The sequence below is a fragment of the Lynx rufus genome, unplaced genomic scaffold (genome assembly GCF_022079265.1).
Source record: "Lynx rufus isolate CCGP_SWC_20201006 ecotype Redwood Valley unplaced genomic scaffold, mLynRuf1.p SCAF_8, whole genome shotgun sequence".
In the NCBI taxonomy this organism is placed as follows: Eukaryota; Metazoa; Chordata; class Mammalia; order Carnivora; family Felidae; genus Lynx; species Lynx rufus.
In genome coordinates, this window is record NW_025814896.1 from 41,955,614 (window position 1) to 41,973,323 (window position 17,710).

General features: G+C 42.2%; 1 protein-coding gene across 7 annotated transcripts in view; it reads right to left on the minus strand.

Moving 5' to 3' along the window:
* KIF16B (kinesin family member 16B) overlaps positions 1-17,710 on the minus strand; it is a 289,874-nt gene that overhangs the window by 213,040 nt on the left and 59,124 nt on the right. For all 7 annotated transcript variants that reach the window (XM_047067541.1, XM_047067539.1, XM_047067538.1 and 4 more), the window contains exons 11-12: positions 12,197-12,262; positions 8,921-8,980 (exon numbers count right to left, since the gene is read on the minus strand). In XM_047067541.1, coding sequence (XP_046923497.1) covers positions 8,921-8,980; positions 12,197-12,262 — 126 coding nt within the window. The remainder of the gene's footprint in view (positions 1-8,920; positions 8,981-12,196; positions 12,263-17,710) is intronic.

A 17,710-nucleotide genomic window follows, 5' to 3' on the forward strand; every position in this document is an offset into this window, starting at 1 on the left:
GGAAGAAATCACTGCTCACCCTGTACCCATGCCATTGGGTAACTCCCTCACACCTCACCCTGGTTTTCGCCGTATGAGTAGCTCTGGCCAAGGAGACATTATCAAATGAAGTACAAGTGAGGGCTGAAAAATGCTTGGACATTGGGGTTCATCCTCCCTCAAGACCACCATATAAATGAGCCCGAGGATTTATATGACCAGATGACCAGATCATCCACAGTGGACACCAAGCCAACCACCACCCATGTGAGTGAAGCCATTCTGGACCGTCCTGGGAATCCACTGAGCCAGCCTGTACCACAAAATCATGGGAAATAGTAAGTCTCTTAAAACCACTAGGCTTAAGGGCAGAATGTTATGCACCAAAAATCTTCAAATGTGTCCTGAAACATTCTCAGAAATGGGAGAACACAGTTAGTTGAGTTCAACCGTTATTTGCTGAACACTTCCCACTTTTAAAAAATTAGTACATAAAGCACTAGAATTTATGAGAGATACAAAAGCTAGTGATCATGTTCCCTGACCTCAAAGAGTTTACCACCTAACAGAAAGAATGGTGGGCATAATTTATTAACTCATTCGTAAACAACTTTTCTAGTAACGTACCCCATAGGGGCCTTTCTAGCTGTCCATTCAGTGCTCAGACCTGCTCTGAACAGCAAACAAAACAGAAGCTGTACCCTCATGGAGTTTCCACCCTAATGGATGTCAATTTTAAAAAGGCTTTCTATGCCTCTGGGGCTTTTCAAAGCGCTATACAGACAGACATTTTAATGCGCTTAGTATAAATTATCTTTTTAAGTATATTTAATTAATAAAATACCAGAACTGAAAAAGTAAGACATGTAGTTTACATAATCTGAGACCTCAAATATCAAACAATCAGAGGAGTGGACTATATTGTTGTGTTAATAAATCTATTTTTAAAGGAGAAGAGAAGAGGACCAGGTTATGGAATGTTTACAAAAGAATGTCCAATTTGGGGGAAAAGCCTTCTAGCACTAGGATGCAATGATCTCCATGAGGGCAGGGATTTTTTTGCTTTGTTCATGAGGTATACCCAGTGCCTCAAACTATGTCTGATACAGAAGATGCTCTCAATAAACATACATTTAATGAATGAGGGAGGGTGAGAGAAGATGGACAGGAATGGATGAATGGACGAATGGGTGGTGGGTAGATGGACAGGAGGGATACAATGAGGGAAGCTGGGGAGGCCGCTAGAGGGAGAATATTTTTTAATTCAGTGTAACACTAGCAATTTCTTTATCAACACAGGCAGCAGTCCTATTTTATTAGGATATTGGTATGCCAACAAAAAACAAAAACAAAAAGCTCACCACCTTTTATCCCTTCTTTACCAAAAAGTTTTCAAAAGTTTGAAAATAAAGTTTTTAAAACTCATAAAAAAAATGAAACTCACAAGGCAGTTACTGAGATCGTAAAGGCATGACCTGCACGTGGGCAGCATGAATGAGCAGGTGCTGAGCTGGGCTCACTCTCTTTTCACAATGAAAACCAAAGGGGAAAGAGCACTGACTTCTAAAATTCCCGCTGCAGCCAATCTCTGCTTGAATGGATACTTGGAAATTCAATGTATTATCTTCACGTAGCCAAATGAGCTCTAGAGACAACAGTCTGTATTTTTATATGCTACTACAAACTATAAACAATATGTGAGACTGTCGGAGGTCAGAATTTTGAACCATCAAATGCCCACACAGTCGCTAATAAGGAAGGTGACCCGTGGTTGAAAAGAGCTGTCTCCTCCTTAATCCAAAATCTGGGCAAAATCGATGTCCATAAATAAAATTCTATCCTAGAGCTACTACCCCCAGGTTCAGTTCTTGTACCAAGAAGAGGTCAAGATTAACTGCATCTAAAGGAGGCAAAGGCCACAAAAAGTGTCATCTCTCCCATGATTTCTTTGTAGGTTTTCTGGAAACCAGAGGATTCAGTGCCCTGGGCAGCAGAAATCCAAAGGCCTGCCACACGTCTGCTGAGCAACGGCCCCAGTTATTAGGGCTGTTTCCAAACTCATTACCCTCCCCAGTACACGTTTGCTCCACGAAATGGAAAACAGCAGACAGCCCAGGCAAAAAAAAAAAATCTTTTATAGGTTGCCATAATCTTCCAGAGACAAAAGTTCAGTTGACTGATTCTATCATAAAACAGAAATAAGTTGGTTTAAAGTAGGCCTATCCATGAAACTTAAGCTCAGAAAATCTTAAACCAAGAAAGGATTCTAATTTCATTTTACTCTATTTCTTATTACTCAAAACATTCTGAAAAAGTAAAACATTTTCCTCCATCAAAGTGTTAGCCAGCCCTGCCATACTCCTGCTCTTCTCTTCCTCAGGGATGGAAAATTAAGACCCAGCACAATTTAAACTTAAATCATTTGCATATGGATCCCACTGTCACATAGATTCAAGTATGCTCCATCCTCCAAATTCAATTCAACAAACATTGTTTACTGTGTGTAAGGAACAAAACAAAACAAAACAAAACAAAACAAAAAACTCCATGGGGCGCCTGGGAGGCTCAGTTGATAAAGTGGCTGACTCTTGATTTCAGCTCAGGTTGTGATCTTACAGTTGATGGGTTTGAGCCCTGAGTCAGGCTCTGCACTGATGGCATGGAACCTGCTTGGGATTCTCGCTCTCCCTCTCTCTCTGCCCCTCCCCCATTCACTTGTTCTCTCTCTCTCAAAAATAAATAAACATTAAAAAAAATTTTTTTTAAGAAAAAAATCCGTATGATTAATGTCTGGGGTGGGGGTGGGGGTGGGGGGGGATAAAAACACAAAAAAACAACTTTCATGGAACTTATATAAGTAGCTCACTTATCAAGGACAAGTCTCTCCAACTAAGCAGCCCGCTTCCTCCCCAACCTACACTTGTGCCAAGTCACAGTCAGACGTTCTGTGCAGGACAATAAAACACAAAAGCAAGTCAGACGCTGAGTAATCGAAGAATATGCTTTCAGTAAGTAGGAGACCCTAGTTTTTTAAAAAATGAGAAGAGTAGCCAAGGCTGGAGGGATGCAAACAGAGAGCCCCCTTGGGGCCGCAGGCCGAACTTCACCATTAGGCTCTGGACAGACCCCGCAGAGTAGCGCTCCCTTCTGCCACACCATCTGTCAGACACTTGAGAGCTCTATGCTGCAGTCCAAACTGACTGTGCTTTATCTCGAAGCACAGAACTCAAGGAGTTATTTGGAAGTCAGATAACACCTTTGAGCATTTTTTTTTCATCCGTTTATAAAACGCTGGAACAGAGAAACCAAACGTGTACAAAGCAGACGCACCAAAGAGGTATGTGAAGGGGTTGGGTGAGGGGGAAGAAAGTGGGAATGGACGATGCATTCGGGGACTCATTACTTGAAAAAATTCATCAGCAATAAAACATACGGGATTTATAAAAAGCCACGCCAAAAGGCCCCCAGGAGGCGCATCAAGTAGCCACTTTATAAACCACTTCAAACAGTAAGCAGTCAGCACAATATGGAAGCTATGCAAAAAGGGAACGATACACCAAGGCCTCAGGAACGCATTGATCCCAAGGCTTGTAGATGCTGGATTTATCACAACATTAAGTTCCAAGACCCAAGAGAGTTATCACGGTTTAGCACAAATTCAGCCAGGATGAAAAACACACCGGGGCAGTATTCGAAGAGTCTAGAAAGATCAAAAAGAGAAGAGTCAACCCAGATTCTCAGGAGCCGGCACAGCACGTCAAGAGACTGAGATGTGGGACTGACTCTGCTATCAGACCAGGTTGAACATGGAACAGAAGCTGCTTCAGTGCTTACATCCCAGGGGCTTTAAAACAGAGAATTGGTTACTTGGCTGAAGGAGGAGTTGGGAAGCCACTGGGGATGGTAAGGCCACCCAGAAACTGACACCAGCAGGAACCAGCATCACCCCTGGGCAGGAGGGACACAGGGGCAAGGCCAGGGCTGGGCCACACGAATGCTACAAGAAGCCTGAGGGGGAGATGTCTGCTTTCTCGCTCCAATCTCCAGGGGAGTCCCCCAGGAGCCTGAGAAAGGGTAGCCCCCAGGGACCAGTCCCCCCCATGACCCAAGGCAGGGCCGGAGAAGTAGGGAAAGGGATCCGACGGCAAAAAAGCCCAAGACTCCTCCCCACCTTTTCTCAAACTGTATGGTGCAGACCTGCCATCCGGGCACCTTAGATTCTGACTTAGCTCATCTGCAGTGGAGCCTGAGGGCCAGCGATGCAGATGGCGCTGGTCCAGGAGCCCCAGTTTGGCGAACATCTAACTGATTCAAATGAAGAGCTGGACCATAATCCAAAGGAACACAGCCACATTCCTTCTAAGGATAAAAACACACCCTCATGTATAAGCCTTTCAAAGAACGAGGAACATAAGGCACAGGTAGGAACAAGACCAGTGCCTGCACAACACTCCGTGTTACTTCTTCCCCCAGATCGTCAGATTTGTGTGCTTCAAGGTTATGGCTGAATTGGGTCCCCCTAAAATTCAGCTACTGAAGTCCTCATCCGCAGTACCTCAGAACATAACTGTATTTGGAGACGGGGCCTTTATGTAATGACACTAAAATGAAGCAGTTAGGGTGTAATATGACTGACGTCCTCGTAAAAAGAAAAGACTGGGACACACACAGTATGAGCAGCCGTGCAGGCAGGCACACTGAGAAAAGACCACATGAGGACACACGCCAAGGAGAGAGGCCTCGGGAGGAACCAACCCTGCCGTCACCTTCATCCTGGACTTGAGGCCTCCAGAGCTGTGAGCAGATAAAGTTCTGCTGTTTAAGCCCCCTGGTCTGTGATATTTCATATGACAGCCTAGAGAGTTAATATAAGTCTTGGTTTGGGTTTTTGCTTCTTGATACTACTTTAATGAGGTTAAGTTTTCGCTGCTTGCCTGCCCAGTGAGAGGCAGAGTTCCAGAAGCTGGCTTACAGAATAATAGAGACAGTCCTAACCCAGACCCTGCTCCTATTTAGGGGGAGAAACCAAGGCCACCAACCTCAGATGATGATGGGTGCTGTGACAGAGGCAAAGCCAAATGCTCTAAAGGCCCAAGGTGAACAAAATCATTCCAACTGGGCGGTGGGGTGGAAGTGTGAGCAGGGACAGAGCTTCCACAGGGATTCTGATGGGTCCAGAAAGCGGAAACATCTGGAATGCTGGAGCAACACAGGCAAAGGCCAAGAGTCACCAAGAGACCCGATGCGCAGGTGTGCGGGGACCAGCAAGACGTCTGGCAGGGCGGGTGCGATGGCGGGGGCCCAGGGGCAGGGAGAACTGTCAAAGTAAACAGAGAACTGAGGAGCTCACTACCTCTGGGAGTCTGAACTCTAATTTGCAGAAAATGAAGATTAATGAAATAAGGAAGGCAGGTTAAGGGCAAGAGAGTGGATATACAGAGTCCATTGTGAAGGATAGTAAAACTCTCATTACCTAACTGCCTAAGAACAGCCTCCTCAAGATTAACATACTTTCTACCTTCATTAGCCACTTCCAAAAGAACTCTTAGAACTTTATTATCTCTTCCCCTGTTAACCTGGATCTAGGGAACAGGTTGCCATCCACCATGATATCCAAGCTAGGAACCAGAGTATGTGATGGTTGTGGGTAAGTGTCACGACCCAGTGAGTCAGAAAGAGAACTGAAGCCTGAGATCCAAGTTCCGCAGATTGAAGCCTGAGGCTCCATCACTGCCACCGCGGTGCCACCAGTCTGGCTGCAAACAGCCATCACCCTTTGTCAGAGCATGAATCTGGCCAGCAGCCTTCTGCTCTCCCTCCACCCCCACTCAGGAGGACCTTGGATCCCTCATCCAGAGCAAGGGAAGCAACAGGCCCAATGAAAAGAAAGGAACAAAGTTACTCCTTGGCTTGTGAGCATCCAGGATCCCAGCCTCTAGTGATTTCCAGGGAAATTAAGGAACTTCCAAGCGTAATTCACATGAATCTGACTTTAAGAGACCTTTGCCTTGTACACTGAGAGTCCCACCCCTGCAGGAGAGGGGCCTCTCATTTACTCCCAAAGCACCTCCATGAGGCGTATGCTGATGAACTAATCTCGGGTCTCATCACTGACCGAGGAGATGCAAGCATCCAGCACCGGCATCTCAATGCTGACAAAAACCAATGTGACGCCTGACGAGACGGGTTATGCCCCTCTCCTTCGTCCTCTCTTCAAGCAATAGCCATGTGGCTCCTCTGAAACGACTCGTCGATAAACTGGGACAAGAAAAAGAAACGAGGCAGACAGGCGTGGCACCAACAAACACTGAATCAGCCCTGGTCTCTCCCTTTATCCCCTGGATGTTATAACTCTCATCTGCCTGTTCCCCAAAGGACTCTCCTTGGATGTTCAGAATTGGGGTTTGGAAAGGATGCTAACAGGGAAACTGGCAGAGTCAACAGTTGGGTCTTGACAATGAACATAATCCTGGAAACCTACTGGTTCACTGGGCCTGTCTCTACAAAATGTGCTAATTCGGTATAAGAGCAAGTTCCCACAGTTTAGCACAGGCATGTGCAGACTGAAGTACTGATCGGAAAGCACGTTTGCATTTACACCCTGGCACCGCCTTATTGTGAGTAAAATATCCTTCTTTCCCCTTTGGTTTTTAGTTCAGTCAAGTGACTTGCTTTGGTCAATGTGATGCTAGCGAGCACGGCGCAAGCAGAAGCCTGAAACACACCTGCACGACTCGGCATGCCCGTCTGTACCCTGGCCAAGACCATGAGAAGAGCACGCCCCAGAAAACCAGCCGGTCCAAGAGGATGAGGGACATGTGGGGCAGACACGGAACCCACCGACAGCCTGGAGCCAAGCCCAGCCAACTCCCAGCCAACCCCCAGCCAACCTGCACACGCATGAGAGAAAATGTGGTTTTAAGCCACTGGGTTGGTGTGGGTTCTCTGCAGCATTATTAGAGCAATAGCTGATGAAGAACCGTCCAACAACAGAAATAGGGGAAAGGATTACACAGATTACCGCACAGATACAAACTCATCGAACAACACTCATTTTCCTCATCAATTTCCAAAGAATGCTTTCAAAAACAGCGTTTGAGTAGCCGCCTTCTTTCCTTCACCTCAGCCCTCAGGCACCGTCTTCCAGTAAGATAGGAAGACCGCCCCTAAAACAGCAAATATAAGCAGAAAATGACTACAGATTTAAAACACAAATACCAGCAGAGAAATCTAAAATGGGCTTGCAAGAGTGAGAGACAGGAAAAATTTGAAATATCATTAGCCTTTCTCATAATCTTTGACACCTAGCACACAACACATTCTTCTCATCTGAATAGTTATAAAAAAATAAAAATAAAGATTTATGAATAATAGAATTGGAATTGGAGGAGAACTTAGCCTCAGGGCCCAAAAATCACCTTATGAAAAGGCGCACTGCCTCCTGTGCTAACAGATACTACATGCGCTAATGACTTTTCAAAGAGCTATCTCGTTTCTCTGTTCCTTAAATGGAACAGATTTCCGTCTTCTCTCTTTGCAAATTTACTGAGGTGAGTGTACATTGCGTCATGAAAGGTCAAATGACGTGGGCTTCCCAGGCAGGGGCTGTGGCACTGCTCCTTAGAGCTGATGCAGCTACAGGATGAAAACTACCCAAGTCTTGGGGGTGCTTGCTCCACACCTGACTATGGTACTTGCAAATGCAAGTGAGGTCTTTTGCTCAGTCTCCTGAACAAAAATCTATTGACATGGGAAATGCTGAAGAAGTACTTCAAAATAATATGACACTATCATCAGAATCAGGAGGCTCCCCTCCAGAAACCCTTACCTTCTGTAATGGGAAACATCATGTCTCAGACCATCACAACCCACCCCCACTGAGAAGCACAGCTCAACCTCCCACCTTGTGAGAAAGTCTTTTTAAGCCTCAAAGCAGGCCAAGCTGCCTAAATGGCACATGGAGAACTTTACAGCATATGCTGCTGACCTCTTTCAGAGCTGTCAGGCACAGAACTACATGGCTGACCCAGGCCTTCAAGAGTTTGCCCCCATGAAACGGTTAAGTGGGTGCCCCATTTTTCATATATAGGGTAGGGTTCTGCCAAGACATGCAGCTAAACCTGGTCTCTCCAGCCTCACCTATGGTACAGGACATTTCACTCTTTCCAGAATACTTTGTCTGAATAGGCCTCAAAAACAAACCCAGGATTCAGTGGTCTCTGAATCCCCCTCCCTCATGTGTGAAGTCAGACACTATCAAAGCTTATATTCCGGTCCGAACCTCAAATGTCGTTGAGGTATTGACCCTCAATAGAGGACTCAGGTTTTCTGCCAACTCGGCAATAGCTGGAAACACGAAGAAGTGTGTATTTTGAAGCACAGAAAATGAAAATTGGAGGCCACTGGTGACATCCTTTCACAATTAGCATCGCCAAACATGCAGACCATCTCTGTCTAGCCCTTGAGACACACACAAAAAAATTCCAATAGGAAATTACCAGTTTCGTAATCTGAAATCTAGCCATGCTATGCACACACATTCTACAATACTGACACAAGACTTTTTTATCCCCCCCCCCCATTTAACCTATCACTTTTACACTGGGTTTAACAAAAGCAGGAAAGCAAAGTGGATGCCCTTGAATACTAAGTGGAGTTTAATACGTGCTGAATCAAAAATGGAAAAACTCCAGCAAGTAAAAACAAACACCTTACATATCAGCAACCCCTCTGCATGTGAAAATACACACCTTTAATGTCTCATAGCTCTATTTCCTATTTCCATTTCTTCAAAATTAAACCAGAACCCAAATCCCCCAAAAGTCACTGGTCTTACCTTAAGCAAAGCATGTAGTAGCCATATATCAGGTAGAAGGGGAAAAAAAGTTTTATCTTTTTAAGCCAAGATAGTAAGATTAAGGCACCATATTATAGTCCTTACTTTCAAAATATTTTGGGTTTCATTCCACTTATTTGTCCATTCCTTGGTCAATTCTTGAACCTAAAAGGAAAAGTACACATGTGTGATTGCTTCATTTTCCATTATTGTGGTTTTCTTCTAGAAAGTTTCTAAACTCTTAGAGCTTATGGAATGATGTACGATATATATCTTTAATTACATAGTAATTTTGATCCCTGAAAGAACTATCACCAAATATAAATCAAATAAGCTGATCTCATTCTACAACCTACATTGTAGCAAAGGAAAGAACAGGAAAAAAAAAAAATTGTCAAGTTGCCTAGAGTTTTACAACAGTCTTTTTCATGGTATACTTAAGTAAAAGCTGCTTCCTTGGATATTAACTAAAAATTACAAGTTCAAGAATGGGAATGTCCCATTAAATGGGTTCATTTTTCCCGATTATACACTAGGTCCTAAAAAAATCGTGATTTGCTTTTCTTTCTAATTAGATGGGGTGATTAAATCACCTTGGATGCTGCAGTTTTCTTTAAGAGATAATCTACTGCTTTAGCTAATTAATAGGACTTATAAATCTCATTCTATCTTAAAAAAGAAAAAAGGTAGCTCTTTAACTCTTTTAGTAAAAGCAAAAATCTTTTGATAAAAATCAGCTTCTTTCCAGTCTGCTGTAACCTAGGGGAGAAAATATCCCCCCAATTGTTGAACACAGCACAGTTGGAAACCGCTCCTCAAGTCTAATAAAAATATTTTGCTGGTTCCATAAAACTTTGTAAATGGTCCTAGTAAGTAATTCATTAAGAAGCAAACAGTGATATTAGATTGAGAGTTAGGAAAAAAAAAAAATGTGTCCTGTAAAAATGAATATCCCTGAAGCTAAAACAGAGTGACTCCCCCCAGGGACGGGGTAGGATTGGACAGACAGATGACACTCGTCCTTTCAAAGCCTTCCTCCTTCCCTACTTTAGCAGTTCTGCCACTTCTCCACTCCCATCCCATCTGAACGTACCGCTCTTGCAGCTGAGACATTAGCTTATTTAACCAGGCCAAAGTGTATGCCGGGAATACACCTGCTTGCACTCTCACTGCCAACAGCAAGACACCCCCCACACGCCACTGAGTATATAGCAACTGGAGGAGGTGCTCATGTCAGACACCTCCCCGACAGAAAGCCTTTGTTACTGACAAGTGGGGAAACTGAAGGGACGGCTTACCGGAGAGGAAAACCAAACCACACCTAACCCACCTATACTCAATTGTTCGGCAGTCATTCATTTTACTCCATTTACCCCAAATAGGGCTGACTAAGTTAAAAGAATACCGCTTCATTTTCACTAGTTATTAAATCAAAATCAGGGGCGCCTGGGTGGCTCAGTCGGTTAAGCGGCCGACTTTGGCTCAGGTCATGATCTCGTGGTCTGTGAGTTCGAGCCCCACGTTGGGCTCTGTGCTGACAGCTCAGAGCCTGGAGCCTGTTTCGGATTCTGTGTCTCCCTCTCTCTGACCCTCCCCTGTTCATGCTCTGTCTCTCCCTGTCTCAAAAATAAACAAAATGTTAAAAAAAAAAAAATCAAAATCAATCATCTTCTTGGTTAAAACCACATAAATGAAAGAAACAGGACCGACCCTCTCTAGTTTTGCTTTTTGTGTGTTTTTAACGGTTTGCAAAGACTATCCTGAGCTGTCTGGAACTGCACATTCACTCCAGTCTTTCGTCTCATCCCTTGAGTGATGGCAACTTCAGGCTCTAATGACAGCAGTTAAAGCCACCTGGCTATCAGGGTGTGTTTTGGAAAAGCTTTCAGAGAGGCAATGTTCCGAGAGGGAATGTTCTGCCTTTTCTCCCTACAGAAGAAGGAAGGACTGGTATATTCAATTTACCAATTTATAATCATCGGTTCACAGATTCTCACTGGCAATTTATCGGACAAACACGGCATTCAATAATAAATGCTTCTGCATTTCACCAACAGGTGTGTTCTCCCTGAAGAAATGACAAGCCAATCAATCCTTTTCCAATTCAATCAAATAATTCTAGCTTTAAACAAATTGTTAAGTATGCCTTGGGTTTATTTTACTATGGATTTTAAAGCAAATAATCTTCATTTACAAAATAGACCAATGTGTGATACCACCTCTAGCAAATGACCAGGTGATAAGATTTATAGCTAAACAGACAGCAAACGATTGTAAAAGGTCAGCAGAAAACTAGATTAAAACCTAGAAATTGTTATGAACGAGATACGTAGTCATTTCTGTCACAGCATGTGTAATGCATTCAAATTAAGATGTTTATTGCTTTCTATTAACTTGCTAGGTATTCCTGAAAACTATTATTAAGAAACAATATAAGACTATATCCATTTCGAAGCACTCAAAATTACAATTTGAAGCACTAAAATACAAAATTTCATCAGAAAAATAGGGAGTAAGAAACTAATGTTTTTACTCATGCTATTATCAGCAAATTCATCAGCATAATTACCCAGGGAAGTGTCAACAAGTTCCTGACTACAAGCCAATTTATATCTTCAGTATTGTGTACTCTTCAAAGAGCTTTACCAATAGAATCCAATTTTCTTTCTCAATCTGCTGTAACCATTCAGCACAGTGAACAAAATCTAACCCAAAAAATGTTCTCAGTGCCTGTTTTTCTTTCACAGACGACTCTTTTTTTAAAAAACAAAAATAGTACAGAACCAGGTCAGCCATGAAACTGGCTTTCAGAAAGAGCCAGCATACCAGCACTCAACGTCAGCCCACGACATCTCCAGAGCCACTCTCTTTCTGGTCACTCACTGCCACTCCCTCTCCCTGCTTCAGCTCTCCCTAGCTTAAGGGAAACTAAGCATCCACGTGGAGTATTCAGAGATTCCCCCAGTGCTGCACTTCCCACTGGAAACAAAGTAAAGGGATGACAAAAAGACTAAACGGTGGTCATTCTTCAGCTACGGTTAAGCTGTGGGGACCACCGTTGTCTCATAAATGTTGAACACGGCCTCCCTCGACTCGGGGCTCCTGTGTGCTCTGAAGTACCGAGCAGCCTCCCGGCCTGCATGTGAATTTCAGTTGCAGTAACCATCATGTACCAGACGAATCCCATTTAATAAGTCACAGAGGACACGATGAGATACACCAAGAGTCAACCATTGTGCTTCTTTAAAAATGGGGTGAGGCAGAGGGAGGGTTCAGTGAAATGAAGAAGGAAAATGAGTTTAAACAGCAAGTATTAAAAAGCGTGCACTTAAAATAACAGTGAAAAGATTTTTAAAGAATAACGAGTCAGGTATCACTTACTCTTGCTTCATTCTGCTGAAGTTTTTCCTCCATACTTAAGGCTGTGGGGGAGTCTAAGAGGGCAATCTACAATTTAAGCCATAAAAGAGAAAAGTAATTAGTAAACAGCAATAATCTACAGGAAGGATTTGTCCATGATTAATAAATTATCAATAAGAGCCAAATAACTATTAAGCAAAGGTGAAAAGTACTGTCCCACAACCACCCCAAAAGTGTCAGTCATCACTGAGTCTTTAATCAATGGGGTACATATCTCGTAATATTCAAAACCATAGCATCCTAGCAAACCCACATTTGCAATACAAATCAGTAAAGCAAAGGAAAAAGACAAACATGTTACATACTGACATTTTACCAAAATCAAACACGGTCTAAATCCCTAAATCTGAAAGAATTCATCTGTTCTGAATACGCACAATGTACAAAATTCAAAAAGAAGCGTAAGTCTTGCTCAATCACAGGCTTCTGAGAATTATACATGTTGATACATGCAAATGAAATTTAGTTTCACTGATGGATTATACTCCATGTGTGGTATGGCTACCCATTTCTTTATGCACGTTGCAAAGGTATAAAGATTGACACGTGAATGACAAACACCAAAATCTGGTTGGAACTGGGACAAGACACAGAAGGGGAAGCACAGGGAGCCAGGTAGGGCACAGAGGGGCTCTGACTGTATTCGGAACTCATGATCTGAGAGGTAGGGACATAGTGCTCCCTAGGATGTCATCAGAAATAAAAGAAAGGGGTCATATAAAAGGCACAGCATGTGGAGGGGGTGGGGGTGTGAGGACTTCTGGGTGGCTCAGTTGGTTAAACATCCCACTGTGGCTCAGGTCATGATCTCGCAGTTCGTTGAGTTCGAGCCCCACATCAGGCTCTGGGCTGACAGCCTGGAGCCTGGAGCCTGGAGCCTGCTTCAGATTCTGTGTCTCCCTCTCTCTCTCTCTCTCTGCCCATCTCCCACTTGTGCTCTGGCTCTCTCTCAAAAATAAATAAACATTAAAAAAAAACTTTCAAAGATACAGCAGAGGGGATATAGTCAATGATATTTTAATAGCGTTGTGTGGTGACAGATGGTAGCTACACTTGTGAGCAGAACATCACAAGATGTTGAATCACTATGCTGTACACCTGAAACTGTGCATCAGCTATACTCAAGTAAAAAAATTTAAAAAACAAAAAATAGAGAGGGTCTTCCTCCCTCCCCATCCACAGGCAACCACTTTTTCCCAATATGCTGTGTAAACCTGAAGTCATTCTGGTCATATGCACGCATATTTTTGTTGTTTTTTAAACAGCACAAACACTAGCAGAACACTATTCTGAATACTGCCATTTTCGCTCAACAATATATTCTGGAGAAAATTCAGTACAAATAAAACCACTTCGTTCTTTTTAACAATTCCAATTCACCATACAGTATTCCATATATGTATACATATATATACATATGTGTATACAATATTTGAATATTCAAATCATATATCCATATGTATGAATATTCCATAATTTATGTCAGCACTTTCCTAGTAATGGAAATGCAGGGTTTCTTTCTAATCTTCTGTTTTACCAGCAATGCTACAAACAGCAATCCTATACCACGGTCTACCATGTACATAGATGTATCAATAAATTCCTCCAAAGGAATTTGTGAGTCATTTATATGTATGTTTTTTTTTTTTAACTGCCAACTTCTCCTCCTCAGAGACTGTAGCATTTTTTGTTTCATTATTATTTACATTTCAATTTCTATTCAAATGAATGCAACAGCCATAAGTGGTCTTCGTTGGCTCAGTTAAACTTTCAGGCTGACAAGATTACCATGGGCCACACTCCACATGGACAGGACAGCAAGGTCCTCATGAAGTCTCTGTAACGGTCCCCACAGCTGTCAGGAGCTACCATCTTTAGCCCTCTCGAAGGACTGAGATTGAAACACGCACCTAGGGGGCTCACCTTGGCCTAGAAGCCCCACACCCCGCCAGAGGCAGCATCTCTTGTTCAGGCATACCCTCTAGGGTCCACAAGAGACATACATCTTCAGTTACAAGAGTCACTGCACTCAGGGAAACCCAAACCCATGGCTTTCCACCCACACTTACAGTTTATATATAGTCCATCCTAATCCAGATGCAATTCTCCTATTAGGGGCTATTTTTATCATTAGAGATGTTGTCTGGTGATAAAGATGGCCTCCCACTGTTACCCAGATTACGGAGAATAAAGCCAACAAGATAAGCACTAGTAAAGGAAATTCATCCATAGCGGAAAAAAAGGAGTTTTGCTAACACATTACTACAGCACATTATTGCAGCACCTAGCATGCCGTCTTGCACACAGATGGTACTCGACAAATAGTTGCCAGTGAAGAAATGCAGGTGGCAGGCTTTATTATGCCTGCACAGTTTATATGTGGCCGACAATTTTCACAGCAATTAGTGACCCCTTTATAACATGGCTAATTTCACCGACTCCGCTATAGGGATTTTTCATCTATACTCAAAGCTGAAACATTCCTACCACATCGTCAACTCAGCAGATAATCACCGACTGAACACATGCAGGTGGGCGGGCTATCATGACCACTAGGCCTTTTGGTAAACCCACCTAAGTCCTCTTAAAGGAAATATCTGGTCAAACTAAACCATTTTCAATTAAATTACTGTTTGCAAGGTGTCCATTTAGAAGAAAGACGTTCGGGACTAAATAATACTCAGATGAAGTTCATGTGTTAAACCAATGGTAACACGGCATCACAACTGCAGCAGCATCAACTCCACCAATGACATGTATAAGCACCTGTCGCCTCCCACCCGGGCCAATATACTCTGCAATTAAGCATTTCGATCTTTGCCCATCTGATAGGTTTTCTAAGAAATGTGAGGTATAATTTACATGCAGCAAAATACACAGCTTAATGACTATGTATCCATATCCGTATATTTTCATCTCACTATTCTTAATATTTGCATTTACCGTATTTCAAGGGACACTGAATATTTTTTCATAGACTTAGAAACCATTTGAAACTTTTTTCTGTGAACTGTGCTCATATTCTTTATTCACTTTTCGGTCAGCTTGTGATCTTTTCCTGGTTTTTTTTTAATAGAAGCACTTTTGGGGGCACCTGGATGGCTCAGTCTTGAGTGTCAGGTCATGATCTTGCAGTTTGTGGGTTCAAGCCCTGCATTGACTTTACCACTATTAGCACAGAGCCCGCTTTGGATCCTCTGCCCCCTTCCTCTCTGCCTCTCCCCCACTCACTTGCTCTCTCAAAAATAAATAAAAATATTAAAAAAAAAAAAAAAAAAGAAGCCCTTTCACAATAAGGAAACTTGTGGCACAAGTTGGTGATCTATTTCTCCTGGTTTGTACTGATTAGAGCAAATTTTCATGGTGTTATGTAAATATGCTACGCCCTTCCTTACCTTGGTCTATGTGAGCTCTCATGAAATGAGACAGAGGATTACAGCTCCCTGTGGCAAATGTGTTTGGCTCTGTCTCCTGCTATTTCCTATAGTTTTTTTGGGTTTTTTTCTTTATAAAAGTTGATATGTTTGGTTTTAATTATGAATTACACTCTTTGCTATAATAAAGTGCTTTTTTGTTTGTTTTAGAGAAAGAGCACATGAATGAGGGGAAGGGGGAAGGGAAGGGGGAGGGAGAGGGAGAAAATATCAAGCAGGCTCCATACTCAGCACAGAGCCCAAACCAGGGCTAGATCCTATGACCCTGAGATCATGACCTGAGCTGAAATCAAGACTCAGACATTCAACCTACTGAGCCACCCAGGCGCCCCATAAAGTGCTTTTTTAAGGTATGCATGATATATATAAAATGTAAAAACAACATAATGCTGTTTTTGTACTTCTTCCTTTCCCCTCTGAATTACCTAATAGGCCTGTGTTCATTCATACAAATATCATGTAACAGTTTCCATCTGTGACCCTCCTGGAGATGTGTCTTAAAAGTTTGCACATGATGACATTTCTATTATCTAGCTATCATTTAAAGTTTCTCTGTACTCCAGCTGTACAGATGAGAAATTCATCTTATTTCCATTTTAGTGTCCTCCTTTGCTTCCCGACTTTTCTGGCTTATTTCATTTCTATATTGTTTAATTTTCTCATCTCCAGATATATCCAAGAGAAAAAGAGTTCACAGACGTTCTCTCTGTCAGCTTTAAAGTAGAATTCTGAAAACATGCTTTAAATATAACAAAAGAGAACACTTGAAAGGACAAGCGATCAAAATACTCAACTTCATTGATCATCTGAGAAGTGCAAACTAAATCCTTCTGTAACATAACAGTGCATCCGTCAGATGGTCACAATGAAAACTGGACAGAACCCAGTGTGGACAAGGGCCTGCAGCAGCGAGATCGGGCACTTTCGTGTGCTCATGGTAGATGTAAACCAGTACAGGCACTGTAAAAACTGTCTGGCTAAAACTGAGCATATGTATACCTTCCGACCCACCAACTCCACTCTTAAGTATAAACCTAACAGAAACGCTTCGGTACATTCGCTAAATGACATGCAGAAGAAAGTCAGCAACAGCACTTATAGCCCCATAAAGGAAACTCCCTAAATGCCCAACAAAATTACACTGGATAAATGAGTTGGGACACACTTGTGTGATGGAATACAATATAGCAATGAGAATGAACGGATCTACAACTACATGCAACACCATGGATCAATCTCACAAACACGACATTGAATGAAAGAAATGAGACCAAGAGTATATACAAATAGGCAACACTAAAACCTAATCTATGCCCTCAGAAGTCAGGATAATAGTTACTCTTGACAGAAATGGCAGGCAGCACCTGGAAAAGGAATATCAAGGGGGTCTTCCAGGATGCTGGTAATTTATGTTCCTTGATAGGGACGCAGGTTAGATCGGTGGATCCGGCTTGCGAAAATTCAATAATCTGTACACTTACAATATGTAGTTTCCCTGTACATAAATAACTCTTAAATACAGAGTTCATATATATGTATATATACAAACAACTACACATATCTGTGTATTTCTCTGTAGTAGGAGAAACAAATACATGTTATATTCTTGTGCTTTATTTACTTTGTACTTTTGAAATTCTGATGCATTTGACATTTTGCACTGGCAAATACAAAAACTTGTTAAAAGGAGTTGATTTTTATTTAGCTGCCCTTAGCCAAATAATGGGACTTTGATTTGAATAACCATCTCAATGAACCATGGCAGCTTTTGGAATATTGTAGGAATAGAGCAATGTTACCAGAAAAAAATTATACAGAGATTTTTAATGGGTACTTAAGAACACCTGCTTATTTTACTGAGCATCACAAATTTAATTAATTTAGGATAAGCCTGTACTGTCCCACAACAATTTATAGTTTCATAGTGTGATAAATTATTTTAAATTGGACTCCTGTTTTTATTATAACGTATGAAGTTAACCAAAGAATTTTATCTTCAATGTGCTCTAAAATAGACTTAACTATCTCTTCCATCCTCACC